The following is a 20,059-nucleotide window of genomic DNA, read 5'->3' as shown; positions in this document are numbered from 1 at the left end:
CAGTGGAATTTTAATATTATTCCAATCAATAGAAAATAATATAATTTATTATTTTGAATACATAATACATGTTGAATACTCAAGGGACATGTAAGTATTTAGGTGTTTTAAAACGTTTGTTAAAAATACATTTGTAAGTAAATAAATAAGTACCTACCATTTAAACATTTTAACAAACGATTGATAAATTAATGAAACTACAATGAATAATATAAAGAAAATTAATATTATGATTTTTCATGGATTTATGAATAATTAAATAAAATAAAATACATTTCACCATCACTTCATTTATATTTATTTCATAATTTAACTTAATACATTTTCAATTAAATTAGTTCAACAAGTTTTAACACTGTACCTAACACACAGTAAATATATAGATACAAAACTAGAGAAACAATAAATAATAATACATTTGATTGTAATCCTAAGTCCTACTCTAATAATTAAACTAAATAAACATTTCCATCCACTTTTTATATCTTGATGGTTTATTTTTTAGTACCTTTGTGTTTAGGTTTTATTCCGCACGTTTTCAACGTTAAAAAAATGTATTTAAGTCCTATAATGTGAAAAAACGCAGATTATTGTAAAGGTAGTTATAATTCAGTCGTTCTGAAAAAAAAATTGCCATGTAGAATGAATTATATAATATCGGATGGTAGGCTCAAAAATTAAAATTGTAGAAATAATAATAACTTAAGTATTTTTTTTTAGTTGTGTGAAATTTAATCATAATATGTTATTCTATTCTATAATAATATTTTTTATTACAAAATACGATTTTGTATTTTATTTAATATATACTGCAGGGTGAATCACTGAGCCTGCTCATCCCCTTTTTTCTTCAATAATGCAATTATTCAAAGTCTAATATTTGAATATTTTATATACTTATACCTACCATATTTTCAAAAATCTTGAGATGATTTTTTGTAATTATTAAGGAGTGTCTTATACTCCTCCAGTAGAGATTCAAACTTCTATTTCTAAATTAGAACCCTCTTAACTTTTATACTGTAAATTATCTAGTAAATAATTTTTACTGAACATTTTGACGCATCGAATTATAATTCGTACGAGTAGTTTTTACTTTTTGAGTTATTTAATTTTCTGTACTAAGGATAATGGGTTTGTAAGTTTTAGGGGCTATGGTAATTTGAAAATGTCAGCGATTAATATTAATCCATAGACATTAATAATTTGTAAAAATAGCCTAAGTAGTAGTTAAAATATGACCTTTGAATACCTACATTTAAAAATTCCAAAAATCAGAATTTGGATAAATTTGTTAGGTAGGTATTAAAGGAAAATCATAAATATGCTTGGTGAATCGCTCTGTATATATTATATACAAGACGTAATAAAAATTAAACTGAAAAAAAATTATGCTACTTACACTGAGTTACATATATGACAAAAATTGTAAAAATTATTTTTATAAATAATTTAAGAATTATACTCATGTCAGAAAATTCTCAAAAATAATGTTTTGAAAAAAGTTATTAGGTTCTAAATTAATTTACCCAAAAAATTATTAGAATTTTATAAAATTCTAAGAAATAAAATACTTGAATAAGATAAAATATGTATTTACCATAAAAGTTGTTCTTATAATCAGATTTACAAATTTACTATTATGAATTTTTCCAAAAAAACTTTAAATCAAATTTTTAGGATTAAAAAAAATGATTTTATTATATTATACGTGTAATGCAAGGGACTATATAAATTTTATTTAAAAAAAAATTAAAAAGAATGATTAGAACAAAAGTTATTTCATCTGCTAGGTCGGCCATAACCATTTTTCTCCACTGTCCATTTTCGTCCGATAAATAATAAAAAAAAAATAGTTAATATAAATAATTTATGCATAGCAAAAATAAAAAATAATATTATTTATTAGGCTTTATCAAAAGTTGATATAGATAGCCGACATTAGAATGTAATCATCAACCGATAAGCGCAAAATTTGATCGTAGCCTTACCGCGTCTTTATAATGCGGAACGTAATACTATACAACACTGGCTAAAATATTGGAGGAAAATAGACGTAATTTTAGTTGAAAATAATGTGGTGGAAAACGGTATTTCGTTTTTGGATGAAAATGGAACCGCCCGCCGGGGCTTCCCGCGTTACACCGTGCACGACGGTAACTATAAAAATAAGTTGACACCCTCCCCACCACCACTGCACTGCGTAAAAATTCTATTGCACCACCGCCGCGGAATCATTTTCGACACGACTGTGACCGATAATCGTGACGAATGCAACCGCGGTCCGCTGAAATGGTCAACCGAATCTGTTCCATCGATTCACCTCCGACAACACGACGACGTATTATTATCATGCCGTGCGTTTGTTTTAATTAACAGTCGACAGTCACACCACACACACACACACACACACACACACACACACACACGCATTTACTGAAATATCCGAGTCCATTTGAGTATAATATTATACGAAACTTGATGATGATGATGATGATAATAATGTGTTACCTATATCATTAATGTGATACTATCTGCGTATACAATATTATTATAAAGACGCGTCGATGTACCACGGTCGCGTGTTGTTCATGCAAGCGCGTTTATCGCGAATTCTCATCGAATTGATATTATACAATAATAATATCTATCTGTTACTACAACTTACTATACGTGCCATTGGAAACCGTCCAAAGTCAGATTTTTTTCCTCCGAGAAGTATTTCTATAAATCAACACGATATTATTACCTATACCTAGGTACGTGTTATAGTTATACCGCGGCCTACGCGAGTACAAATCTCCGGGAAAAAAAAAAAAAAAGGTAAGTATATGTATTACACGCGTTGTTCAGAACGAACGAATTTTTTTTTAATTTGCCAGGCATGCGAGCAGGCATCGCGCGGGTACAGACGGATTTTCGACGGATATTATAACATTTTAATGGTTTTATAATACGCGTATAATAATATTGTATTATGGTAATTAAATTATTGTGTGCATGAAAAATCGACGCCGCGCGTGTACAATAATATTATTGTGAACTACCGAGATTATATAGGTATAACTTACCATACCCGCTACCGTCATTAAAATATAATATAACTCGGTGTTGTTACGCGTGTGCGATACACGTGTACCTACAGCCGAAAAACAAGGCTAGTTTAGATTAAATCGTATTTACATCGACCGTCGACGACGATCGATATAATATTATTATATGTTAGCAGTTGTGGGTAGGTATACTATATATTATTATATATCAGTATATAACCATTACGATATACCTACTACCTCTACACGGCGTGGGTTCACTATCGTTCGTATTATTATTTTATACATTTTCATTACCTATTTTGTTGCTTACGCTCCACAAACACTATGTGAAAATAATAACATAATGGTAAAATACAATGGAAGAAAGGACTTTTCCTCGATAGATCAAAAGTGAAGAAACGGAAATGTTTGTAAACATGACTTATTTAGATACACGTCATATTGTGTGGTGGTAAATAAGAATATAATTACACATACAGTTTAGGGATTTATATGTCTCCATGGAAGTTTACTTATTTTGTTGGTGGTTAATATTTTTTTTTTAAGTTTGTAAACGACAATATTTTATTATTAATATTCCGCTATGATTGTATTATTTATTTTAAAATAACATTTTAGTGATACACTTCAATAACCAATCTATAATTTGATGAACACACTCAGCATGGAGGTTCGGCGTTTATCTTAATATGATACCCAGTATCTACCAATAATATACCAGCTCAATTGCGTAGGATATTTTAATAAAATATGAATTAGTTGTATGTTTTTAGTTTTTTATTATTTAAGACATTAAATTAAATCGAAAAACTATTAAGAAAACGGAGAGTGAGTGATACAGAACAACAACAACAACAACAGCGATTTAGAAATTGTAATAGACGCAAACAAATTGTTGTATTATAATAATTGTACGTAGTACAAGTAACGTAAAGTAGCGTGAATAACTTTTGCAAGTCTTTTGCGATTTGGTTTAGAAACATAACAATACAACGGAATACTAATTTACGATTCCAATCAAAACTCCAAAGCAATTACAGCAGTTGGTTACGCCTGTGCTTGTTTGCGATCAGGTTTTTTGTTTTCACTTCGCAGATAATTTCGAAGTTATAAGCAGAATTTCCTAATTTATCTGAAAACAACTTCTTACGCGTAGCAATAATGTGCGTTGATGATTATTATTGGGATGTGTCATCGTAGGTAAAATAATGATTCTACATCAGACAAGTGTTTGAAACAGTAAGTACTATTTGAAACAAATTTACAGTGGCTTAAGTACCCTCTAAAGCATCTTTAGAAACTATACCAAATAACAGATCGGAGGTTAAAATCGTTTCCCGGTTACATTTTCCGCAATACATATTATTTACGCAGCACCAGTTTTCAACAAAATCTTGGACATTTTTACTAAATATTTAAATTTATACTTTCTAGACTTAATAAAAAATTCGAAATATTTTTTTTTCTTTAAAAGATATTTATAGAATAATTGGCTTTTTTCGTTTTTTATTCTATTTATGTAAATAAAACTTTTAATTTAAAATGTAATAAAAATAAGTTGTTTTTACAGCAGTTAAAAAATATCGAAGAAAACAAACACGTTTTTTGTTATAATCGTTTGAAATTTAATTACTGACTAAAATTGAATATTTGAAGAAAAAATATCTTAAAACGTATTTAGTTATTTCAAAGGTAATTAAAAAAAATCTATTTTCAGAAGGTTGAAAACGTCTATCGATGTTACTTTTATTATAACTTCCCACACACAGTATGCATTCTCCAAAATGTATAAGCTAATTTTTAGCTATTTATATCATGCAGATAAATTCACACCATGGTGCTTTGGTACCGAATTATAAATTGCATGAAATGGTTTTAGCGAAAATTGGTTCAACAAAAATACGAATTGCTGACTTTGAATATATTTTAATTTTAAAGTATGATAATATTATAGGTAACATAACAAACTACTACCCTTAGGAAAAGATTCTGATCCATCCGTCTCCTTCGCTCTGAATGATTTATCATTGAATTTAAATTCAACACATCCATTTCAGAGCCTACCCAATAACGATGGTGTAACGCTCGGAGGCTACAACTAGGATATACAACAGCAAATATTATGATTTCACAGGTTTTTTTTTTCACGTTCAATCAATAATATAGTAGGTATATCCAATATTTTTTTAACGCTAATATGTTTTTGGGAAGGGAACAACTTTTATTTTCTGATCAATTTTTGTGAGGCTGATTTTCGGAACGCTTTGTTTATTGCGATTGAAACGCAAATCAACAATAGAAACAAAAAAAAACAAATTAGATTAAATTTCTAACAAAATGTAGCATGCTACTATATAGATATTTTTTCACTCCACTGTCTCCACCATACCCAAAAACATATTCATGATTCTTCAATTCTTCTGGCAGAGGAAAAAAAATCTACTAGCATGTAACTTAAAATAAAAATATAAATAAAATATACAAACGATTTTTTTTTTTTTTATATGATTTCATGATTTCACCGGTTTTTTTTTCACGTTTTATCAATATTACCTATCCTTATATAGTATCTAATATTTTTTATTTCCACTATAATTGCCTGATTTTCTAACCTATCGTTTACGCGTCGTGTAGATTTTAGAATTTAGGATAATATAATAAATGTATGTATAACGTGCTAATTGGTATAGTGAGTGTGGGAAAAACACGTGCCAATATATTATAAGTAATGTATTTACCGTACAATTTTGGTCCAAGCTTTGTATTATTATAATAATAATTGTTACAAAAAAGAAAACGGATTGCTGCGTAAAATCATCATATATAATCATATTAACGTAATTAATGCCCAGGGTGAAAATATTAGAGACGTTAGTTGCGTAATTTAATTGGGTTTGATCGCACGAGTGTTTGTTTTATATGTTTTTACTTAGAACTGCAGAAACTGCAACGAAATGCATACATAGGTACTCGTGAGGATATACGTAGTACTAAAACTAAGCACGGGTGGGGTACTAACATCGTTAGCAACTTTATATTTTTTGTTCATTTTTTTATTTCGACCAACATACTCGAATAATTTATTATTTTTACATTAATTTCCTGGACGATGTCAGTCGTAGGGTGTTACCTAACTTACCCCCCCCCCCCCTCATTTATAATCGTTGAACACGTATTGCACAATATTAATATATAACTTTATTGACCGAGTAAATGAATACTATCCAACGACCCGACTGGGTCGCGCTAAGTATAAAAAAGAAAAGAACGACTTAAAATACACTCATAGGCAATGCAACACGTTAAAACTAGCTGGGTATAATATAATAATAGGAAGCAACAAGTTCACGAAAATAATCCTCTTCAAAAAGCATAGCAAATTTTTAGTTAAATAATGATGTTTGAAAATAGTATCGTCTGAATTGAATTTTTACCTAGAAATGCATTCTGTATTTTTCAAATCATTTTTATCGATATCAATAGAGTTATAGCCTATTTAACTAGACAAAATTATTGTATTGCATCTTCAACATTGTATTAGATAATATTTCCAGCGACCAGCATTGTATAATGAGCTATCCGACACGGCGACTATTTTAGACTATTTTAACATAAATCATACCTAGAGATCAAAGACTTAGCTACAAAATGATAGCACAACTTTAAAGAGCCTTTTCTTTTAATACTTAGAGTTTTTTTTTACACAGAGTTAACGGAGTGTTTTTGTTGGAATAAATAAATGTATACTATATAACGCTTAAATTTATAATACAAAAATGACAGCAATAAACAAATAGAATCAACAACTTATCAAACAAACGTAAATGTATAATAACTAATAAGGTCATATTATTATGAACCAAATCATATTTACAGTAGATTATTATAATATCATGTCGAACGTCAATATTTCGAGTTCTCGTCATCTCAAACTGATTATTGAAATACCCCTGAAACAATAAATTACCATGACAATAAAGCTTTTTATCTCGGACCTTAGGCTATCTCAAACTTTTTTACGTTCCCCTACCGAATTTTGACGTAACGAGAGTGTATATTATGTACTGTAATTGTAAACTTAAAACGATTCAATATATTTCCAGGCTATTATTAATTTAAATTAACTGAATATACATAAAGTATATAATATATATATATACATATATATGTTTATTATATACATAAACAAATAAAAACTATTATAATATTACTATTCAAAAATGCATGTACATAACAATATCAATAATAAAATAAGATTCTCACAATGTATTATTTTCGTATCGTTGTGTTTTGGTAGTCAATATAAAATATTATATACACGGATATCTGATGGAAAACACGAAACTTCCCATATGCCCTTCTCCTACACAGACACCACGATAAAGCACATCATCATCCACTGTCCAATATTCACAGAGGCCTGAGAAGAATGTCATATTCCAGATACCTAACCTGTGAGAAGTAATAGGACCCTGATACAAAAAAAAAATTGTACAACTGAATATAATTTAAATCTGATTTAAATATCAATCCATATTATAAATATATTAAACACATTATAGTAAAATATATTTTTCTTCCTTGTCGACTTATTTTCACAGTCCTAACGAGGTTATCACTCATTGCAGTAATATAACTATTATAACATAGTGCAAAAAAAAAAAATAACAAACATTAATGTTTGTAATTATTTTATTTAAGCTATAGTTTTATTTAATTTAATCAACGAAACCCTTATTATATAATTCTTTAGATTCTAAATCCATAAATTACCATCACTGTGATAACGATTTATGCAGTTTTCTTAGATAAAAACGTAGCACTCTATTCGATATTTTCCACTTCGAAGACAATTTATGAATCATAAATATATATATTAATAAGTAACCATTAATTGTACAATATATCCCTCTAGTGGGAATTAGGTAGTTTTTATATTTTGTTCGTCTCTACCAATGGTGATAAACAAAACGTTAGAAAAATAAACTATCCGTACCCAGGCGAAAAACAAATTATATTTATGTTCATATATTATGATCCTTTTCGGACTTTGAGTTGGTGTTTGGCTTTTTACAACTATATATACTATGGCTTTTAACTGCCAAGTCGTTGATCATAATATTATTATATATTCCACGAACGTGTTTTGTGTAGTGTCAGAGTAATTATTTGCATATTATCAGTAGGTAACGCGTTTTTAATCTCTTGCGATGCAACTTCCACTCTACACAACAACTTCACCTGCACGGTATAAGACGTTAACACGCCTATTAATTACGTCACACAATATTATATTACAGTAAAACTCGCTTAAGACGCTCTTTAAGGGACCAGCTCTCTAAAACGTCTTATGCGGGAAAGCGTCTTATGCGGGAATGAAACAAAATGATGTGGTTGAAATATCGAGTTTATTTTTTTATTATTAAACATAATTTAATGAGAAATACACTTAAAAATTAATTATAATTACGATATACATACATACTTATATTTTTGTGCTACTGAATTTAATTTAAAAAAATATTATTATTACATACATATTTTATTATTGTTTATTAAAAAAATGATCTATTTTTGATTGTTTAAGGTTCTGACAATGTGTTTCAGCAAGAAAGTTTTCAATTTTATTAAGACAACCTAACATTTCTTCGGAATTTTCAACACAGAATAATACTTTCCGAATTTCCGATAAATGTTGCAAACCAGTAGTTATTGTAGGAGTAGATACTGGAAAGTCTTGATCTTCTTCTTCTTGATCGTCGTCTTCTTTCTCATTGTCCACTAAGTTCGTATCAGCGATTATTTCATCTAAAGTCCGAGTGCTACTGGTTACGAGTTCATCATCTACTGTTGCATAATCAGCAAAATTTTGCAGAAGCTGAAAGTCCTCTTCTTTTAAAGGTGAGCTATCAGCCTGTTCAGAGTTGTTCAACATACCAAATGCAGCTTTCCGAAAACAGTTTATTATTACATCTGGTTTAATTTCATCCCAAGCGGCACTAACGTAATGTATGGAGTCCAAAACGTTAACTTTAGTTGAAATTTGGTTGGTACTCTCCATGTCTCTCAAGTACCGCTGAACTAACTTTTTTCGGTACTTTTGTTTTATCACTTTAATGATACCCTGATCTAGGGGTTGTAACTTAGATGTAGTATTTGGTGGAAAGAAAACAAGTTTTATATTGGTAGTAGGGATATCTTTAGGGTGAGCCGGACAATTGTCGACGAATAGAATAATTTTTCTCTTTTGTTTACCGAAAAATGCATCTAGCTGTTGAATCCAGTTTATGAATAGTATTCCTGTCATCCAAGCACGACTTTGAGCAAGGTATTCACATGGAAACGTACGAACATTTTTGAAACAGCGAGGAGACCTACTTTTTCCAATGACGACCAACTTCAATTTATGGGTTCCGGTAGAATTTGTACATACTAAAACCGTGAGACGTTCCTTGCTCAACTTTCCACCATGGCATGTCTCATTTTTAAAAACAAAAGACTTATCTGGCATAAGCTTAAAAAACAATCCGAATTCATCAGCGTTGTATACATCGTCAGGAGCATAGTCACGCAGTAATGAAGGCAACACGTTATTTTTCCATGAAGCTATATCATCATTATTAACAGATTCAGCCTCACCTGATATTTGCCGGTACACAATGCTATGCCTACTCCGAAATCTATCCAGCCAACCAGTCGATCCACTAAATTCGGTTAAGTTGAGACGTGCGGCAATCTCCATCGCCTTTTCCGTGATTATACCTCCATTTATTGGATAATTTAAACTACGAGCTTGTTGAAACCACTCCAATAAAATATTTTCCAACTCTTCATACTTCCCGTGTTTTAATTTTTGTCGTTTGCTGCCACCTAACAAGCTGCTTTGTTCTATTTCATGTCTGTTTTTCAATAAAGTTCTTAAAGTGGAAGGAGGTATCCCCAGTTCATTAGCAATATCTTTTTGTTTTTTTTTCTCAGCCAATCCTTCATCGTACTTTTTCAAAATGTTGAGTTTGTCCGAAATCGTTAGCGCTTTACGTTTTATACCACTAGCCATAACGAAATTACGGTTATACACATGCGAACGAACAGCACTTACTAAATCTCATAAGACGATGAAATACAGTAAAACTGTTATAATAAGTAATGATAAAATAGGTATAGCGATAAAATAAAACGATAAGAACACGTATAATACTAAAAATTCTATTTTTATTTTCACAAAACTACTAAAATTTATCGTAATCTGCTGAAAAAAAGAGCGTTTTACCCGATTAGACAGAGAAAAACTGAGCGTCTTAACAGGTGATTTTTACATTGACTAGTATAGGAAATGTCTAGGGACCGACTAAAAACAGCGTCTTATGCGGGAAAGCGTCTTAAGCGAGAGCGTCTTAAGCGAGTTTTACTGTATTATAATATGATATAATATTCATATTATACAAGACGTATAATTCAATCGTTTCGATAATCGCTTTACTACATTATAATATTATAATAGACATCACACAAATACTGTGACTGCAGTGTGCAGTTTCAAAGATGATGAAAACATCTAGTACATAGTAGCGGAAAATAAAAGAAGAGGAGATATATAACGTCTAATTAGTAATTTGGGAAAACTCGGTTGATTTTGGTTGTTAAGTAAACAGAGAGCAATCCTCACGTCGTCGTTTATTTACGTTTATAATGTTCGCCAACGTTTTTACTCCCTTCGCCGTTTTAACCCACACGCGGTCGGATTTTATTTCTCCATTCCACGTTATAACGTTAAATGGGTTTTCTACTTTTGAATTCATTCGATATTTTTGTTTCCAAATGTCGCCATACGGTCTAAACTGATACTCACAGTTGACGATGTTTTTGTATCAGTGTTTATAAAGGGTGGTCAACAACAATAGCCAATGGGGAACAGAATCGGTAAGTGCAATGTGGGGCGAAGGCTTAAAAAAAATTAAACTGCGGTGGAAATGTATTCCTGTGTATTGTGTTTTGTGTTGATATAAGTTTTGCCAAACCAGTGTTTAAAAAAATAAACCCATATTTTATAATATGCTTTTATACAAACACTTATTTTCCGTAAATAACTAACAAAATGTCCGTCCTAACAAACTTTAAATCGCAATAGAGAAAAAAGTGCGTTACTGCATAATATTATGTAAATCTAGACATTCTATATCAATAACTTAAGGGCAGTTATTTAAAAAGTTAATAAGAAACTAATCGCACTTTATTAAGCCATGAATACCCCGGGTGGCTGATTTGATGCAAAATAAGCATTATAAACATAGAAATTAAAATTCGGTAAACACACAAAACTTGATATGTAAATATTTATATTTAAGAGTTGAAAAGAAATTTTAACAGCAAAAGCTGGGTTTCCATGATATCGATATTGAATCAACCCGTGCGCCAAAATTTCAGTTCAAAAACTTTTATTATTGAACCGGTCGCGATTTTTCGAAAGGTTCTATGGATGAAAATGCATAGGTATTTAACAATTAATTCTTTAATTTTCACAAATGTATAATAATATTCTGATCTTAGTTTAGCCATATTTTTATTCAATATTATAAAATATATCAATTGGAACTTATTTCTACTGATCAGTACTATTACTAAGGATGACAAGACGTGTGTGCAAAGATTTAAAAAATATCTTAGCATGCTACTCGATATATTTCCTCTAGAAAAAAAAATATATAAATCATAAATATGTTTGTGTTAATAAGTAACGAAACGTTACAAAACGTTAATATGACAACGAAAACCTTACGAAAAATCGGCAAGAAACATTTTATCGTATATCCAGCCCAAAATCATATTTATGTTAAACAATTATGTATACTTATTATGTACCTAGGTATATATTTTATATAAAGCATAAATTAAATATTTTTGTTTTTTATGAAATCATAATACGATTGGGGAAAATAAAATTTAAAAACGTTAACAATTGGCATGTGTTTATTATATTTTTAGTGACTCAATCCACACATGCCATGTCATAATATATTGTACACGAGCTAGGGACACACTATTCACACGCCACGTCTTAACATGCCTTTACACGCCACGCCGTGTTAAGACGTGTAATAATATATTGAGCACATAAACACAACGCAACGAATACCACGTACGAACAATTTGTATAAAAATGTGTACGTTAAGCAGTTGCGTCAGTACCGTTTTGCATTTCGGTTTGAGATCATATACCTAAGTAAAATATTAGTTATGAATTATTCAAGTTCGTCTGACAGTGATTGGGAAGAAGAATTAAATGAAATGGCTGTGGCATTTTTTTAAATGAGTCCACAAGTAACCGACAATTATGGGTTCATCCAATTAATGCGGAAAGGAACCAAAAAGGAGTTTTTTTAAACTTATTTCCTCAATTAAAAGATGACCCAGATAAATTTCATCAGTACTTCCGAATGTCATTGGAACAATTTACTTACTTACAAGATTTAGTGAAAGATTCTATTAAAAAAAAAAAACACTCATTTTCGGGTAGCTGTATGTTTAAGGTAAGTAAATTATTGCAATGTATTTTTTATTATTTTATGCGAAAAAAATTTGCAAATACAAAATGAATTTGTTTCAGTTACAATTTATACATACTTCAGGTACACATAGCCCCGAATGACAAATTACTAATCACTATTTTTTATTAATTTTGTATGATGAAAACAATGTAAAAAAATCAATTAAAACAAAATAATTAATTCGAAAAATCTTTACTTCTTAGACAAAATTATTGATTAAAATAATTAACTTAATGCGTTTTTATCTGAACATAAAATAAAATAAAATTATAATCCATTTAGTTTAAAATTAATTGAATGCTAAAATATATAACTTGGAAAAAAACATAAATGTAAAATATTTGGCCATTCATAATGCTTTATATTTATTTGAGGAATTTTCTTGAATGTACTTGTTGGAATGATCGAAGTTCAGCTGCATGAAGTTGTTCAGTGGTGAACGACTGTAGTTTTGTTCTTCGTTACTATAAGTTGTACCTATTGACTGATTTGAGTAATCTGAGTAAGTGGATGGAGAGGACCTGCTGTTGCTTTCTACCACATGTAATGTTGAAATTGGCGGTTGAAGAACTGATGGGAGATTTTGGTAATGCATTATATTTTGATTTGATACTTACGGTTGTTGTATGGTTTCGACTTCCAATAAATGAGCCAACTCTGCTTCAGATACTTTGTTACAAATTTCCATACGAAGTTTTGCCTCTTTGGCTTTTGGGAGGCGCTTTGCGATTTTAGCCATACTCAAATAAAACATTTCAACTTCATCATGATTCATATAATTATGCCTTTTTTTCATACTTTTCCCTTCTGAAGTTTGAGTTTGCTCTCATTATTTCAACCATTTCCTCGTTATAGTTGGATTTTTTTCTTTTCGTTGGGGCTTTTTGTGCAGTTAATAAACTGTGATCTAGTTCAATGCTAGACATCTGGTCTTTCTGCGATTCGGGTAATTCTAGGCTAAGCAATGGGTCCCTCTGTGATTCGTGTAATTCTGGCATATCATTCAGCCTTGCATCTAGGTTATGAACTTCTATGTTACTGTGTGTTCTAAATTCGATTCAAACCAATATTATATTAAATTAAATTAAATAATTATAAGGATGCTTACTCTCGGTTCTCTAAAAAAGGTAGAAGAAATTCCATTTATTTCGAAAATTTCCATGCAGGAATATGTTTGGCAGAGTGGCCACTTGTTTTTTGACGGCGTCTACGAATCGAATTTAGGAAACAATTTCTTAATTTCGTCCATTCTGACTTGCACTTATCAGCTATAATGCACAATAAGCTTAACTAGTATGCTATAATTGATTATAAGAATTCAAAATAAAATATTTTATACACCAAGCTAACCTCAGAATTATTTTGTGGGCAATTATCATTGCTTACAATATTGGTGATATAAGTTAATATTAATTATGTTTAAATGTTTACAGGTTTTTAGTTACAGGAGAATCGTATAGACCATTGGGCTTTAGTTTTCGTATGGGATTTAGTACCATCAGAGAAATTTTTGAGGAAGTTTGCCATATTATTTGGAAAGTATTAAGTCCTATTTATATGCCAAAGCCTACAAAAGATGAATGGAAAAAAATTAGCAAGGAGTACAAAGAATTGTGGAATTTCCCCAATTGTCTTGGATCTCTCGATGGTAAGCACATCAATATTAGGTGTCCGATAAAAGGAGGATCAGCATACTATAATTATAAAGGATCAAATTCAATAGTTCTACTTGCTCTAGTGAATGCTCATTATAGATTTATAACCATTGATGTGAGATCTTATGGTCGTAACTCAGATGGAAATGTATTCGCCAAATCTATATTAGGAAATGCTTTTGAAAACAAAAAGTTGGATGTACCCGAAGATACACCACTGGAAGACAATGGAGAACCTATGCCATACGTGATTGTCGCAGATGAAGCATTTGCCCTAAAACCATATCCCATGAGACCGTACAGTAGAGTATCTGTTACTGGAAATGAGAGGAACAAAATTTTTAATTATAGACTTTTACGTACACATCGTGTTGTGGAGAACGCATTTGGAATACTGTCTGCTCGTTGGAGAGTATTTAGAACAGTCGTACAAGTACAGCTTAACTCAGTGGACAAAATAGTACTTGCTGCATGTTGTCTTCATAACATGCTTTGTCGTAGTCATGATTATGATTATTATTTAGATGATATAAACGAGGAAAGTGAAATCGAAGAAGGTCTTGACAATTTAGAGCCATTAAGAGGAAATAGTACACAACGATCATTTGAAGTATGTGATAAACATAGAGATTATTTGTTGTCATCCAATGTTGCGGTACCGTGGCAGTATGAAATGGTTCGAAGAGGAAGAATCAATTAATGATCATAATAATTTTATAATTTTTTAATGAAATTCCCTAATTTTCTCGTTTTTTAATGATTAATATTAAAACTTTATGTTAATTGATTGAATATAAGATAATTAAATTTTTTTTATTTATTATATATTGTTGTTATCTTTACGAAATACAAAATGTACATTGTCTATTTTTGCATATTGAAGTTAACATTCTAAAAATGTGTATAAAATAATATTTTGTCGAGTAGAATAATCAAAAATAAATTGCATAGGCACTAAATAGTAATTTAAATAAAGATAAGATAGGTAACTAATCAATTAGGACCTAAAATTGTAAGTCTATAATCAACGTTTAGCTTGATTATACCTATTTACAAACCCAACAATACTTAGTTACTTGATCAAATATCACCCAACCACTTCGCTTAACGTCGAACGATCGGTCTCAGTATTTACAAATATTAAGTTGACAGATAATAAATAAATAAAATTTGAAAAAATATATTGATTTATAGTACCTTTTTTAAAATATTTAAATATTAGTACTTACCAATATTAATATTGTAAAAATTTGTGATGTAAATAATTGAAATTTTATTGCATATTTTTATAATTTTGACTGCATATTAATTGGCATATTTTTGGGACTATTAAGTATATAGACTTATTATAAAGTTATAAAGTAATATAATAATATAGTATTTATTTACCTGGAATTTTAACGCATCACCAATCTCTTCCCATGCTTCTTTCCGTACATTCTGGTCCCTGTAGTTCTCCGAAAATATGTCGTACAATGATGTATGAGAACGTACATTTTCTATTAAATTTTCTTCGCTATATGTAGCGGACATCTTCAGGATAGGACAACGTCGAAAGCTCGTAGTAAAATGACGATATTTCTCATCACACGTTACACGTATTTTAAAATTGTTTGAAACGTATGGCGTGGAATGGCGTGGAATGGAGTAGGAATGCGTTGCGTGTTATAAATATGATCACAGAATCGAATAACATTTAAAAATAATTGCGATAACACACGATTTAAAATTATCGGCGTGTTGACGCGTGGCGTGTAAAGATATGTTAAGACGTGGCGTGTGAATAGTGTGTCCCTAGCTATTAGTTATCGGAAAATGATTTTATTCTAGTTAATATTTTTCGAAAATTATTACCGCATTGTAATGTATTTGAAATATTAAAATTCATAGTAATTGTTTGTATTTACCTCATCTAGAAATAAAAGTACATAAAAATTTGTTTTCGTATTGTTAAGCAATCTTAAATTGGAATGTTTGGCTTTAATTTATTGTAAATATTATTTCAATTAATGTTAAATCATCAATTTGCATTTAGTATTCAAATACTTGTGTAAGTTTTTAAGTTGTGTCAGGAGGTGGGTAGAACTGTTGTACATACAGTTTAAGTGGGTTTGTGTGTACAACACCCCGTTTATATTTACATTTATATATACGTAACAAAAAAAAAAAAAAAATGAAAAGTTAAAAGTGTAAAATAATGAGCAAATAATAATATGCTTTCTATAATAACTTACTAAACGATTTTCTCTCGCCCGATCCTTCACCGTCTAATACATAGCCGTATTTTATTCGCGATAACCCCGTGGGGTGTGTGCATATTCGTTGTCGTTGGTGAGATCACTATAAAATATATTATATTATATTATTATTATTAGTATTACCCCTACTACTATCTTATAGCGACAGAAATCCGTCGAGTGTACCATCGCGGACACAATCTCCGGTAACTAGGTATAGTAACCGGCATTTAATTTCCTCACAACACAGGGATCGGTTTGATCCTGAGCGGGCTAGGGGGGAAGGGGAGGGGGTGGACTGCGGCAGCTTGTCACGCACGCGAGTCACGTCGTCTGACCGCATCGGGACAGCGTTCTTATATTATTTGCCCCCAAAATCTATAGTGTGCGATGTTATCGTCATCGTAACCTTTATCTGAACATAATCATCTCGACGGTCCGACCCACACTGAATCATCGCGCACTTCCCTCGCCGTCCTGCACCCACACGCGCACACCTCGCGGAGGGGTATAGCTGTTGTACACCAACAACACCCACACCACCCACACCACCTCCACCGTTGCCGTGTGTCGTTTTGCCGCGAAACGAATAATAAAAAAATAAATAAAACCCACGAAGATAGGAACAACAGTCAACACTACGTCTGCAGCATCGGCCACACGATAATAATATTATACGCCTTTAATAATAATGATACGCGCTCAACACCTGATACGCCTGTGCGACAATTTGATATTATTATATACACATTTAGCGCAATAAAACGCGCGATCGTTATTCTCGCCAAACGCGATGTTTTGCATTTTTATTGCATTAAATAATAAATGTGCGTAAGACCGTCGACGACGACGGCGACGGCCGTGTGTCCGGGAAGCTGATATAACAATAATAAAAATAATACCTAATAATATTATTATTATTATAGCGACGTCACGATAATCGCCGCCGCCAACAGCAGCGGAGCCCACATCCACCGCGCCCGGCCGACTTAAATACGTCCCATGGTCGTTTTATAGTTTTTACGGTGCCCGCAAACCCTGTGTCGAGCGAAAACAACACCAACGTTATTACATAGGTATTAGGTATGTTTTGCTTTGCCAAGTGCTCGGTATTTATCCGCAACTGGCGAGATTCCTTTTAAATTATTATTTATTTTCCTTTTAGCGCGAGTATAATATGACGTCATTTCCATTCGATATCTGCCCACTTGCAGTGGGTAGGTGTACCTACCGATCTGTTATAATATCTGTTCACTAATGACGTCGGTGCAACATTCAACAGATGCGTGATCGTTCCAATCTTCGGTATCTAATTTGAATATTCTGGAAGTTATTATACCGTGATAACGGACTTAGGTTATATCCACAGGGGCTACGTCTTTATGTCAGCGATATGCGGTCCTGGAGTTTGTAACAAACTAACAACTCCCAATGCTTCAACGGAATTGTTGTTGACATGGTTTGAGTGAATTAAGCACAAAAGAGTTTCCACTTTTTAGTACGCCCAAATAAATATATTTTATCACAAAGTCAATGTAGCAAACTGCAAAGTAGTGTATAAATGTGACGGGCAAGTATGTTATGGACAAATATACTGTATTGTAATATAATAAAATAAACAATAGAGGTATCGATAACAAGAAGACAAAAATAACAAGAATAACCACCTACTCACAGTGAGTACTGTACTCAGTAAATTATAGTTGTGAAATAACGATGCGTATTATATAGATATTTAAATACACCTACCTTACCTAATTCTTTTTCTGGCTTCTACTACTCGTCGAGAGTATTATTTTAGCCACTATAACAATTTCTAAGCCAATTCTCCCGATCTTGAATTATGTTTATCCAGTTCTTCATTCCAAAAATGTATTAGTTCTTCCCAACCACATTCAACCACCTTTTTCTGGGCTGACCTACCTGTCGTTTTCCAGGCCCATACCACTTTAATAATAATTGTACTATCGTAGTTTCTGTACATTAAATATCCGAGCCTGTTTTCGTTGACTTTTATAAAGTGTTTACGTTATTACTGCCATTAAACACCTAGAAAGTACTTAACTCTTTTTTAGTTTTTGATACCGATTTAAAATGTACCGAACTTGAGTAATCAGTTTTTTTTCTCTGAAATAAAAATTATGTCAACTAGAAGTTAATACTTTAGTGTTATATTGTGTTGCAATTCAAAAGAAACTAATCAACACGTTCTACTACCTTGCCACGATTTAGTGCTTTATTACTTATTAGTTATTTATACAATACAAGCAAATTGATTTGGATTCAGGAAAAAATACAAGTAAAAAATATGCAAAAAATATTAGAGATAATTGTAACACAAATCATAAGCACTTGGAAAAGCCCATGTATTCAGATGGTATCTTTATTAGAATTTGTGACACGATAAAACATTTCCATGTCATAAAAATGTAAAAGCTTGAACAACTAAGCAATCATAAATAAAGTATCTTATCGATGAAGTTTCGAAACTTTTTGACATTTCCACGTGTAAATGAACAATAGTAATTTGCAACTGTGAAAAATCTAAGAAAGTGCTAATAACAAAACGTGACACATTTTAAGATCAAAGGTCAGTTTAAAATCAACCTGTAGATGTTGCAAACTTCCAACAAAAACAAGAATAAAATAAAATAGAAACTAATATTGCAAAAGTTCACTTAACCAATAGAAAAATTTAGAAACGAGAAAGAAGGAACAGTAGTAATTTTCCACCTTATACACAGGCTAAAGTATTTCAATTCAACGTATTTTGTATTTTATATACATTTTAATAGTATTTTGTGTTTGCAAACCAGTGTTAGGAACAGATAACAAAAAAATCATCTGGATAAAGATAAAGATAACAACACTAAATTTTATCTAAGATACAGATACAACAAATCAAATTCATCTCACAAAAAGATAAAAGATAAAAATATTTTATCTAGATAATTATCTAAATATTTAAATAACAGATAATTTTAGAAATTATAATTAGAACAACTAATTTAAAAAAATATATATACCGTCATGAAAGTACACAAAATAATACACACACACTCACCCATGGCTAACGGCCGTTCTTGCCGGGCGGGTGGTGGGTCACCGGCCACTTTTCGTGTCACGTACTATTATTAATTAACAACATTGAAAAGATATTTACGAGTATTGTGTATTTGTGTAAACGAAATAATGTTTATTATTATTATACGTCATGTGCAATTAAAATTGGTTTAGAGATTGTTTAAAGTCCATAGATGTTAGATTTATAATATAAAACATAAAAGCTGAAATAAATAAATAGCATCTCATGTATTGTTCATCAGACTTATTGTCATTAATTTCAGACGCATTGCAAATACGGAAAAAATAGACGGCTGGTTTATCTTTATTTCTCAATGAATAATATTATATTCTATGGAATTTTGTTTGGGACGGCGGTGGTTATAACTTGTCATCTGTTCTATTATTCGTATTTTAATTATAGTTTATTTTTATAAAATTCTGGGAATTTGACATATTTGTTGCGACAGTAATATACTAATATAGGCTAATTACATACATTA

General features: G+C 30.9%; 1 protein-coding gene across 1 annotated transcript; it reads right to left on the bottom strand.

Moving 5' to 3' along the window:
• Positions 1-7,366: 7,366 nt before the first annotated feature.
• LOC132941344 (tigger transposable element-derived protein 4-like) lies at positions 7,367-10,113 on the bottom strand. Its single transcript, XM_061009362.1, has 2 exons — positions 8,731-10,113; positions 7,367-7,528 (listed from the first exon to the last, which is right to left on the bottom strand). The coding sequence occupies exons 1-2, from the start codon at positions 10,111-10,113 to the stop codon at positions 7,367-7,369; spliced, it is 1,545 nt and encodes a 514-aa protein (XP_060865345.1).
• Between the last annotated feature and the right edge of the window lie 9,946 nt (positions 10,114-20,059).

This window comes from Metopolophium dirhodum, chromosome 1, assembly GCF_019925205.1.
Source record: "Metopolophium dirhodum isolate CAU chromosome 1, ASM1992520v1, whole genome shotgun sequence".
NCBI classification, from domain to species: domain Eukaryota; kingdom Metazoa; phylum Arthropoda; class Insecta; order Hemiptera; family Aphididae; genus Metopolophium; species Metopolophium dirhodum.
Note: the sequence above shows the minus strand (reverse complement) of the source record. Positions and strands in the feature narration are given on the sequence as shown.